Here is a 12354-nt window from a genome sequence, read left to right on the forward strand (position 1 = left end):
TACGTGCAAGTACTAATAACTAAACTAAAAGCACCGCAACTGCTACACAAAACCTGCTTAAAATAAAGTTATTCTAACATAGCCAAAGCCAAGCCAACCAAAACCTAGCTAAATTGCGGTACAGATAGGCACACGACCAAGCCAGCCACACACACACGAGAGGGAGAGCCACATGCATCCGCTCCACGGAACATCCTGCCATTCTCTAGTCCCTCTACACCTGGAAAGTACGCGTCGGGGGGCTTTCCTCCCGTAAACACCTCATAAAAATCATTCTCAGGAGGACCAAATCACCCGAGCCCAAGCCAAAACCAAAACAAATACCAACACACACACACACAGCCAGCCAGCCAGCCAGCGAAAAAATCCCCCCACCCCGTCCCTCCCTGCAATAGCAAACACGCGGAAAAAAAATGGAGGCATGAACACGCCCTCCTCCTCCGTTCGCCCCTCCTCCCCCGATCCCGCCCGTCGGCAGCCCAGCGGCCCCGCCCCCCCGCCCCCTCCTCGCCGGCGGCGCCCTAGCTCGTAGGCGCGCGTGAGGGAGGGAAGCGGCGCGCAGCGACGATGCCGTCGCACTCGGATCTGGACCGGCAGATCTCGCAGCTGCGGGACTGCAAGTTCCTGCCGGACGCCGAGGTCAAGGCGCTCTGCGAGCAGGCCAAGGCGATCCTCATGGAGGAGTGGAACGTGCAGCCCGTGCGCTGCCCCGTCACCGTCTGCGGCGACATCCACGGCCAGTTCTACGACCTCATCGAGCTCTTCCGCATCGGGGGCGACACCCCCGACACCAACTACCTTTTCATGGGCGACTACGTCGGTAGGTCCCCGCCGCCCCCGGCCTTGTCCGCACAAAGGATTCGGTCAGGTCGATCGATCTGATTCCCAGGATTAGGCGGGTTACGAATTCGATAGATCCTCCCCTCCTGGTCTCTGTGGATTGGAAGGTTTGAGCTGGCGGGGCTGCGAATTGATTGTTCACGCTAATGATTTTTATTTTTTCTTACTGTTGTTCCATGGATTGCTGGAATGAATTGTGTCATCATGCTAGGTCCTGTTCTGTTGATTAAATAGGGTGGATGCTGTTTCGGATTAGATATGTCAACCGAGGCAAAATTTATTGAAGAGTATGAAGGGATTTTCATGGGCATGAATGGATATCCTTGAAGTGTTCCTTGTAGTAACGGCGCATTTAGAGAATTGGAGCGATGGTTTTGGACTTTTGTTGCCTCATTTAACAAGGCGAAAGGCTGCCCGGTAGAGCGACAAACAGGGATTTTTTTTTGTCGTTATTCGCGTATGCTTTTCCCTGCGTGGCAAGCATTCTCAGAACTGATCTCAGCATGATTACGTTGTAAGAATGACAACCATTCGTCGACTAAGGTGTTGCTTCATTGCCCTTCGATGGTAAGCTGTTCTGCTCGCCTTAGCCATCTAGCATATGGGGCCCACAGAGAATTTTCTGCCGCTGCCCACTTGTCGCTGATACTGGGCTGGTAAAATACATTCCCGTGCTGCTGTGGTGAGGGTGAAGAGAGGGCTTTGCGAGGCAGAAGGTAGGGTTGTGCGATGGTGTCTGATGATGTGAGGATGGGGAGGAGCGGGGTGGCTCCGCTGCTGCGGTGAGGGAGAAGGGAGTGGTTGTGGCAATTAGGTCACAGGAGTAGATGGGGCTATTAGATGATGGGCTTTGAGGTCACAGGAGTAGATGGGGCTATTAGATGATGGGCTTTTAAGCCAGATGGGACGTGGGTATTGTATACCCAGCTCTCAGCCTTTTTGTTTTTGTCTTGTTATGTGCTGTTTGCTCTGTTCCCAAGATTTCTAGGGCGCTAGCGTATTGCCTTATTTATAACCACTTGTAATTATTTGTGGGGGTTGCGCCCCTTACTTTTGAAAACCATGGTGTCTACAGCACATGCTTCCGATGTATTTATGCAGCACACCTATGAATCAGACAAATAAGACACCACTCAATGAGTATCTTTATTAACAATAATCATTTCGTAGACATTCGGTAGAAATGCTATTATTTATGCTAAGTTGACGGGTTCTTTCCTTTCTATCTATAATTTGATTAATTTATTTTTCTTTGGATCGTGTTCATTTGGTTCTGTGTTATAACTGCATTGATTTTTATGGACATTTGCTGCAGACCGTGGCTACTATTCAGTGGAGACTGTTTCATTATTAGTGGCTCTCAAAGTTCGTTATAGAGACAGAATCACAATATTGAGAGGAAATCACGAGAGCCGACAAATCACTCAAGTGTGAGTTCCTATTTCTCGATTCTGAAAAATCTTACAGCAGTTGCCAATTGCTAGCTTCAGCATAGTACTCTCTGAATTGTAATTACTGCAAAGCATATTGGCATTATTCCATAAATCTGTTCGAATGGCTGAGTTGGAAATGGATTATCTCCAGACACGAGTATGCTTTGTTGTAGAAAAGGCACTGAGAGGTTTTTGCTGTCAGAAGATTAGTACATATGTTACTTTGGTGTCTCCTGGTTTGTGACTTTTGCCTTCTTTACTTTTAAGTTACTTGCTACTTATTGAAGATTCTTGTCCAAAATCTAAACCTATAACATGATACTTGAATATTATTGGCAAATGGTCTGTTCACACATCGAGCCATATGTTAATTTAATCAATGAGACCATAGACATTAAATTAGGAAACGTTAAGTGTGGAAATAAATCTGTCGGACCTTGCTCCTGTTACTACGTGGGATTGCTGCACAACACAATCTTCTTCGTGATATGATGAATTTCTGATGTGTTGGAGGCTAGGTGTTTGTGGTATTGTTTTGACTAGGGGCAGCTACAGTGGGTCAGGGTTGGGATCACTAAGTATTGCTGCAAGACACATCTGATGGACCCACTGTAGATTATTTGCAGCATCATGATTTTGCGATGTGAAGTAGGACAGAGTTTGGGATATCATGACTTGAGGAGGTGCAGCCGATGGATCAGTGTGTAATGGTTTCAGTCAAATGTACAAACCAAGGTACAATTGTGCATTTGACCCAGGCTCCTGACTTTCTGCACTGGCCAAGCTCTAAGCTTCGGCCTTCGGAAGTGCATGAGAAAAAGTCTGAAGGTGATATATTGTGATTTGACCATCCGAAATGGTATAAACCATCAATTGTGATTTGGAATTTGGCTTTCAATTCTTCTCTCACCCCTAGCTGCTCTTGACCGGAGATCACATCAATTGTGATTTGGAATTTGGCTTTCAATTCCCCTTGGACTTCAACATGAAGGTGAAACAAAACAGCTTATAAATTTGTAGTAAAAGAAAAAAAAGATCTCATTTGCTACATACAAGAAAAATGTGGAAGTAATCATAAGCAGTGTAAACTCTTTACCCAAAGGTTGATAATTTTTTAATTAGTCATCATATCGCTATAACATGACTGGACAACAATGCATGTAGAACCGTAGTTTTTGGCAGTAACTTTATACCATATTGTGTTGAGGCTGCCTGGCTTGCCACCCCTGTATATCATATATGTAACTCTGCTTTCGCTTTTAGAATCAAATAATGGTGGATATCTAGCATTATTTTTTTGACATTATGAATTGGTCTTCAGGCTTTATAGTTTTACATCGTGACATGCTTTGACCCAGTGCAACAATTTTGACTGAGATGTTTCTTCACAGTTTCTATCCTATATTTTTGTGCACCATCCTATTGTTTGAAATATATTACTTATCCATCAAATGATCAAATATCCAATTATCCATATCAAAATTTGACAATACATATTTGTTTCAATTATATCCACTTGTCTCTATGGTGTGGCTGTAACAAGGTTCCTGTCAACAATCACATCCCGAGGTAAAAAAGAAATGCACATAGCTACACAGTAGCCTGGCAGTTATACGAGTATATAACTAAATAAAGATGCATTCCTTGAATGTCCATTTCTTCACTTGAGCTCATCTGATCTCAGTGAACAGTAAAATAAAAAAGGTGCTAGGAAAATCCAAAAATCTTCTACATTCCTTTCCTTTGGAACAATATAAATCTTTCATCTTCTATCTGATCTGTTATATTCTTATATTTGAAAAAAATAAGTCATGGAAGTATCCAGTAGAACCCATATTTTGGGTTTACACTTGTTAACTCTCACATGATATTTGGATGGACGAGATGGACATATTTAGGTGCACCTGAAGCTCATATCCATGACTCTTCAGTAGACCCGTCACAGACAAATAAGTCAGTTGTGAGGGTGGCTAGCTGACTCCCAGATCTCATTCAATGGTAAATGGTCCATGTGGAGTTCAGATGTTAGCAGTTAATGTATTGTAGGGTTTGTGTTCGCTCTGGTATACTGAAGTAGGTGACGTAAGTCATAACCTGATGCTGATTTACTTCGTGCAGAGAAGAGATAACTGGCTTGGGTCTGAAAATGGTTATTCCAAGAATACATTTTATCTGCATAACAGTTATATCGTGATCTGAACTTTAGCCTGGGGTGTGCATTGTGCTACTTTCTGAAATGCAAGCCTATCCATAGTGTTCGAAGGTGTTCCTGACAAGTTCTTGGCTACAGGTATGGCTTCTATGATGAATGCTTACGAAAGTACGGAAATGCAAATGTCTGGAAGTACTTCACAGATTTGTTTGATTATTTGCCTCTCACAGCTCTTATAGAAAACCAGGTTTGTTTTTTTCAAACAAATTTGTTGGTTTGCTCTGTTATTATGGACATAAAATTCATTCCCATGTACGCCTGGTTAAAGAAGAAATTTCTATTTTGCAGGTGTTTTGCCTCCATGGTGGTCTCTCTCCATCATTAGATACATTGGACAATATTCGTTCTCTTGATCGCATACAAGAGGTACACTGCATTTTACTGTTTGAGCTGGTGCCTAATATATGGATCATTTTATGCATGAAGTCTGTTGATTTGAACTACTCAATAGACAAAGCAAACATTTTTGATATGGTCAATGTAGCTCTAGTAGAACAGAACAATGTGTAGATTCTGAATCTTTATTTAGAAGGCCAAAGTCGATCCTTGGGCTTGAGCAAAGGAAGTCATGTGCAGCCCCCCCTTTTTTGCCATTGAATTTCATTTATCTTGCATATGTGCATTGGCACACCTGGCATTCTTCAGAAGCATTTATCTGATGTGGTAAATTTCTCGTCAATGTACAGCAAGTATCCCCGAAGAGGTTTACTATATAGATAATTCGTCTAAGAAGTTACAGTGAATTGTTCTTTCGTGATATATAATTATATTTTCTGCCAAGATCAGGTCGACTAAGTGTTCTAACTGGTTGCAGTTATGTCGTTTGCACAGTTCCCCAGTCCTGCACGAATTTTACTTGCTAGTTCAGTTTTAGTGGGAAAATGGCTTTAAAATTAAAACGTGCAATATGGTTGGTACTTGGTATAGATTGTCGACTTAATATTGCATGAACCTTACTTCATTGCACCTTTGGGTTCAAGAATTTTTGTCTTTTGCAGAATATGTGTGCTGTATTCTGCGTTTTGGTCATACTCTTGACTTTTCTTTTTGTCTGTTCTCTAAAATGGCTGTAGGTCCCGCATGAAGGACCTATGTGTGATCTTTTGTGGTCTGATCCTGATGACCGATGCGGGTGGGGAATTTCACCAAGAGGAGCAGGCTACACATTTGGACAAGATATAGCACAACAATTTAACCATACAAATGGTCTTAGCCTTATTTCAAGGGCCCATCAACTTGTGATGGAAGGGTTCAATTGGGCACAGGTTGGTTTCCATTGTGTTAGATTCCTTTGGCCCTAATCATTTTCGCACAATTCCTTAAACATGAACGTGCACATAGAATTTCCCTTCATCTCTGGCATTTGCGCATCAGACTGGAAAACATCCTTGCAGGAAACTTGAATAACTGATTTGCCTTATGTCGATCACTGTGCAGGAGAAGAATGTTGTCACAGTTTTCAGTGCGCCAAACTACTGTTACCGGTGTGGTAACATGGCTGCGATTCTCGAAATTGGGGAGAACATGGATCAGAACTTCCTCCAATTCGATCCAGCGCCGCGGCAAATCGAGCCAGACACAACGCGCAAGACCCCCGACTACTTTTTGTAATCGTGGTGTTGACTTTTTTTAACTCTTTGTGCTGCTGGTGCTCCTCTCATCCGCAGCACTGCCTGGCTGGATCTGTAGATCTCTGTCCTTAGAAAATGGGATTCCTTGAGCTGAGTTGTGTACCTCCCTCTCATTCTTTTGTTTGGAGATTTTGGTTGCCGCTTCTCAGGACCTCATAGGACATGTTAAAAGTACATTGCATTGGTATTTTTTTTGTATCTCCATTTTGTATTATTTCCGAGACAGAGAAGGGAAGCTGCAATAGAATCGTCTCGTAACATATTTCATGCTCTTCTTCAGAAGAGTTCCCTTATTTCAGGGATGTTGTGTTGTCTGGTATGGCCTGTGGAGGATCTGCCTCAAGTGACAAAAGTTGCTTGGTCTGTGTGAATTGTGTATGGGTTTTTTTCCAATGTTTGTGCATAATTTCCTGTTATGTTCTCTTTATAACAGTTCGCTGGGATCACCATGCCAGCACCTATATTAAGATGCATTGCCCGTCAAAGAAAAACTGGAACGTCTGTGAGTCCTTCTGGAGAGCCCATTGGTTAAAAGGAGGGGAATTAAGTGCAAGTTGTTTCCACCAGTTTGCGTCAGGGAGAAACGGAGGAACACCATTAAAAGGCTGCACGACGATGCAGGAGTTGGGTGAAAGATGAGGCCGATTGAAGTCCCTACTGGAATAACACTACTATCGATACAATCCACAAAGTAAAAAAAAAAAACCCAGAGAAGATCAAGGATCAAAGACCTATAATTCTCTGTAGTCCGGTATATAAAACTGTATTTGAAACCTATTGACTCAAGTTTATTCTACCAATTGCCAACAACACCTTATGTGTGGCTAGTAACTTTAGAATTGAAATTATGAGTTATATTTAAGTAGTTTTCTTTAGTGGTCATAAAAAACAAAATCCGAAGTGCCCTTGTGCCAGGTAGAATCATTGCAGGTGATGCTCTATTAGCACATGAGTTGACAAATTTCTTGCAACACAAAGAAAAGGCAGCCACAGTCATGTGACCCTCGAGCTTGAGTGTCGAATGGTTTTTTTTTAAGAACGTGATGATAAAGAGGCTTCAACAAGAGATGGATGAACCGTGTTATGAAATATATCCCTGCAGTAAGATATCAGACCAGTGTAAACAATCCCCTTAAGCGGACAAAGAAAGAACAGAAGTTTAACACCTGAGTTAGCATGTGTGGTTTTCTTTCCTCTCTTTCCTCTTGGCCAATGTAAACTTTTCGCTTCCAAGATCCATGGGTGAACTTGTCTATTTTCCTCCCCTCCGCTTGTCACTCTGACAGCTGATGGCGAGAGGGGAATCCCAGTGCCTTTGGCTCTCGCTAGTATTTTAAGTTATTTTTTCAATTCCTCGCGGGCATGGCATTTGGACGGATGACGACGCTTCTTCTTTCAGTTGTTTTTTCGTGATCCAATCGAAACGAGTTCGTCCATTTGGACGAAGTTGATGGAGCTCCGACGTAGATTCCTATCATTTTTGGATTGAGGTTAGGATTTCTCGCCGTGCGTATGCCTTCACGAGATCTGGTGTCTGGCTCTTTGGATTGATTTAAGGGTTCAATGACTACTGTCACGTGCACGGAAACTTTACTGTTGTCGTCAACAAGGTCAACCCGACTTCGGTAGAGGATCAACACGTCGACGGCTTGTTCTGATGACAATAATAATCATTCAGTGGTTTAGAGACCTCGATGCAATTTTTATATCTATATCTATATCTATATCTATACCTACTATTAAAGCAAGGTGATATTCTTAGTTTCGTCCCGCATCTGATCCTACGTTGCTTGAAATACATGAGGTGGTACTAATTTATAGAGCCAAGTTTTGTATGGGCTATTAAAAAACGTTTGTATCGGCTTAGTCGGGCCTGCGTTCCTCCACTTGGGCCTTCACTTTTACGTTGCGATCAGCCCCATCAGGTCGTTTCAGTTTTGTTTGGCACGGGATCGAGCTGGCGATCGAGCTCCTCCTGTTTCCGTTTCCTATGCCCTCCCGTGAGTTGTTTCTGTTTTCTTTTTCTAAAAAAATTAGTCGTCCGCCTGGGCCTTATGGCCCAGCAAGTTCAAGTACGTCTCAGCTTCCAACGGAATGAAAAACCTGCTATGCTAGCGTAGGCCTGTACATGATGCGTCTTTTTTGTCAATAATCTCATCTTGCCCAGTTAAATCGATTGCCATCAGTTTATATACGTTCTCAAACAATTAATACCAGTCACCTTAGGAAATAAACAGTGAGATGATAAAACGGGATTAGCATATGTTGTATACACAAAAGCACAACAATGACTTGAGATACACCAACAATGAGGCGGATGGGATGCACACAAACCCGATGCAGAGGCAAAACTTAGGCGCATGATGCCTCAAATATGAAAAATGCAAGGAGAGAAAGGACGAAAGCATACAGTTTTGGTCCATACTTATTGGACCGGGAGCATGAATTTTTTTCTTCATTGCAACGCATGGACATGATTGCTATTTTTTATAATGTTTGATGATGCTCTCTACCTCTGATCAACTTTTATGATAGACCGGATACTCCTTAAAAAAGATCCCCTCAAAGCATAAATGAAATAAGCTAGGAGCCCTTCCCTCACAAAGCCTCAAACCCTCACCATACGAACTGCTCTAAAAAAATGTCCGAGAGACTGCGGCGGCGCCAGTGAGCCAGCCTCCTCTGCGCAGCTGCGGCGCAGCCACCGGCCATGGAGATGGAGGCGGCGACTCCTATTCCCAAGAAGAGGAGGTCGGAGGTGCCCGGAAGCAACCAACCGGAGGAAATCTCGAGCCACGAGCCGGCGGCGGCGGCCATGGAGGCGCCCGAATCCGACATCCGAGAATCACCGACGCCTGGAGCTGGAGGAGCAGAAGACGGCGTCGGCCACATCAGCGGACTGCCCGACGCCGTCCTCGGCGACATCATCTCCCTCCTCCCGACCGCTGAGGGCGCCCGCACCCAAACCCTCGCCTCCCGGTGGTGGCGCCGCCTCTGGCGCTCCGCTCCTCTCAATCTCGACTACTACGACCTCCCCGCCGAAGGTGACGTTCTGATACGCCTCATTTCCCAGATCCTCTCCGCCGACGCTGGCTCCGGCCGCCAATTGTGCATCTCCGCGCACCATCTCTACCACCACGCCGCCACCGTGGATGCCTGGCTCCGGTCTGCTGGTCTCAGCAACCTCCAGGAGCTCGAGTTCTGCTGCGCCGGTTATCGACCGGTACTGCCGGCGGCGACAGCGTCCACCTTCCGTCTCTCGTCCAGCCTCCGTCTAGCCACATTCAGCCAATGCCGCTTCCCTGACAGCATCATCCAGGTGCTTCACTTCCCCCAGCTCAAGCAGCTCACGCTTGGAGAGGTCGGCATCTCGGAAGGTTCTCTGCAGAGCGTCATCGTCGGCTGCCCTGTCCTGGAATCCATGCTTCTTAGCCACTGCATTGGCTTCAGCTGCATTCGGGTCTGCTCCCCAAACCTTAGAACCATTGGCGTGCGTGTTGGATACCGAAGCAAGTTAGTGGGAATATCTATTGAGGATGCCCCTTGTCTCCAAAGGTTGCTCCAACTTGGCTTAACTAGGGGCTTGGACATATCGATAATATCAGCGCCCAACCTGGAGACCGTGGGCCGCCTTCGCTACGATGACACTTACGGCTTCAGCTTTAAGGTAGCTTTCACCTTCACGTCTAACCTGCATTTGTCAGCAGGCAGAATTCATATTTTCTGCATTTTTATATGGCCTGATGCAATGTTCTGTTCTTCATAGGGATTTCCTACTCTGTTCCCTGTGGTGGCACACACCGTCAAGACTTTATCTATCGTTGTTGTTCCTCTCAGTGTGGATATGGTTCTTGATCTCATGTGTTGCTTTCCCTGCTTGGAGAAGTTGTATATCCAGGTAACTGTTGTCTTGTGATTTGTAGTGTTAACTGTTAAGCTATTCTTTGCATTAGCTTATGTCTTTCCATTTTCAGATATGTTCGTCGGGGAGAAAGAATTTGTGGCGTCGTAAACACCAGAGTCACATCAAATGCCTTGACATCCGTCTCAAGAAAGTCGTGTTGGCAAATTATCGAGGCACCCTGTCAGATGTTAACTTTGCCATGCTCTTTGTGCTGAATGCTAAGATGCTAGAGTTATTAAGATTTGAGGTTCAAGGCTGCTGCGACGAAGAGCTCATTGAAAGGCAGCGCAGGTTGCTTCAGCTTGGGAACAGGGCTTCCAGAGGTGCTCGGTTTGTTTTCACAAAAAATACATGTCTCCGCAAACTTGAGGACATCAAGCATGTGCGCTATTTGTCTGTAGCTGACCCCTTTGAATGCTGATGTTGATATTGGGTTTCCTGTCTGTGTACTTGGAGGAGTTATTCTTGCTTATCACATTTTTTGTTCGATCCAAATTTGATTAGTTCTCTTGTTCCTGATGTTTTGAAGTTGCTGGTGTGCTGGGACCTTGTGGTATTTGAACCAATTATGTAGAATCTGTAGAGGATGCAGACAAATTTTCGGCTAATTGTGCCTAGGCAAGGTCTGTGATTGCAAAGTTTGAAACCATTCTCTTTCTTAATATTTTCTTACACTTATGCTGTGTACATTTTCTTGTTTCCTCTAAAACCGAGCTACATCGTACAAGAGGTTTATTTTATTTGAATGTTTCAAGCACAGGGAACTTTACTTTGTCTTCGCACTTTTCATTCAGTAGCACATATTGGCTTGTCATCTTTATTTACGTACTGTGTGTGTTGAGCCAGGTTGTTCTCTTCCATGAGATGACGATGGGATTTTGCATTTGAGAGTATCATTTTACCTGGAAGAGCATAAGGAGCATCTATCTAGCGTTGGTTGGAGTTCAGACATGACTCCAGCTGAGAGCGTTTCCTGTTACATTTGTCCCTTCATCTGCTCCCTTTTGCCCTTCGAGCTTGTATGCTCTTAGGTAAGCAGCCAGCCTTCCTGACGTAAGCATTTAAGTAATCTTCTATATCTAAATAGCTAGCCCCCACTAACATATTTTTCTCAACGTGCAAGCATGCCACCTCATCATTCAACATGCATAGAAAAAGGCCCACCTCAACATGCAACTATGCATATTAAAAATCCTCTTCACCATGCAACCATGTATGCATGTAAAATTCCATTCTATTATGCTATTTACATCAAATTCTTATATACTTTCAAAAACTATTATTTCAAATATTGATGTTTCGTGTAACCAAAAACCTCATTGAAATATTGCAAAATATTCCCGCAACGACGTGCGGGGCATCATCTAGTTTTCTGATAATTCCTTGGTTTGATACAGTTTACTTTGATGCATGTGTGCATGGTATTTATTCCTAATAGCTTGGATGGGTTGAAATCACATGTTTGGGCAATTGGGCCTTTCGAGTCAACTTCATATGCTCAATGAGACCCTAGACCTGCAGTTTTTTTTCTTTTTGAAAAAAAGGGGTTTGCCCCGCTCCACTTTTTATAAATGAAGCGGATATAACAAGATCCGGACTAGCAAAAAGCAAAACAATAGGCGCTCCTCAGGCATCTCACAGCTAACATGTCTGAGCAAACTAGAAAGCATCACTATCAACTAGGCCAAAGGACAGTCATCCCCAGCACTCCACTTTTTATTACGTTACCCAACTGAAGCGAAACAAGCAGCAGAAATAAAGCCCCTCCTACTGACTGATTGCTTCAGACGGGGGAAGAGTCATCTCCAGGCAATACAAGGAGCTCCCCACGACGTTTGTCCAGCGCGATGATGAATTGCCGGAGCAGTGTCGCCTGTGTGTCAGTCGCAGAGCACCACCCATTGCTGAAGGAAACTGTGCAGCTTCACAAGAACGCAACCCAGACCTCTCCAAGGGCGCCCCTGGAAGCAGAAATCGTCTCCAAATACTCCACAAGGAGGCGGCTACAACCATATTAAGTACAGGTTTTTTCTTATGTAAATGCCACAAAGCACAAATATCACTGAAACAAGAAATCTGGGTAGTCTGAAAAAAATCCAGAAACTAGCTCCCACGTTCTTTCAGCTACTATGCAATCAAAGAAAAGATGCTGTACAGATTCCAATTCGTTGCAAAAGAGACATGTAAGGTCATCAACCTCTCTCCGCTTAGCTAAGTTATCTCTGGTTAAAACCTTGTTATACACACACAGCCAAAGGAAAACATGAATGCTTTGGGGACAGGTTACTTTCCACAGGCTGTGTCCAATGGAGGAGGCAACACCTCCAAAATTGA

The 12354-nt window shown here is 44.1% G+C and overlaps 2 protein-coding genes across 2 annotated transcripts; both read left to right on the forward strand.

Moving 5' to 3' along the window:
- Positions 1 to 317: 317 nt before the first annotated feature.
- LOC125522307 (serine/threonine-protein phosphatase PP2A-1 catalytic subunit) lies at positions 318 to 6378 on the forward strand. The gene is made up of 6 exons (XM_048687377.1): positions 318 to 820; positions 2156 to 2270; positions 4564 to 4672; positions 4774 to 4851; positions 5559 to 5750; positions 5923 to 6378. Exons 1-6 carry the CDS (start codon positions 568 to 570, stop codon positions 6094 to 6096), a joined length of 921 nt encoding a protein of 306 aa, XP_048543334.1. The 5' UTR covers positions 318 to 567; the 3' UTR covers positions 6097 to 6378.
- A 2316-nt stretch (positions 6379 to 8694) lies between these two features.
- On the forward strand, positions 8695 to 10459 carry LOC125521124 (putative F-box/FBD/LRR-repeat protein At5g44950). Its single transcript, XM_048686170.1, has 3 exons — positions 8695 to 9783; positions 9883 to 10014; positions 10091 to 10459. The coding sequence occupies exons 1-3, from the start codon at positions 8827 to 8829 to the stop codon at positions 10439 to 10441; spliced, it is 1440 nt and encodes a 479-aa protein (XP_048542127.1). The 5' UTR covers positions 8695 to 8826; the 3' UTR covers positions 10442 to 10459.
- The last annotated feature ends 1895 nt before the right edge of the window (positions 10460 to 12354 follow it).

Source organism: Triticum urartu, chromosome 7 (assembly GCF_003073215.2).
Source record: "Triticum urartu cultivar G1812 chromosome 7, Tu2.1, whole genome shotgun sequence".
NCBI lineage: Eukaryota > Viridiplantae > Streptophyta > Magnoliopsida > Poales > Poaceae > Triticum > Triticum urartu.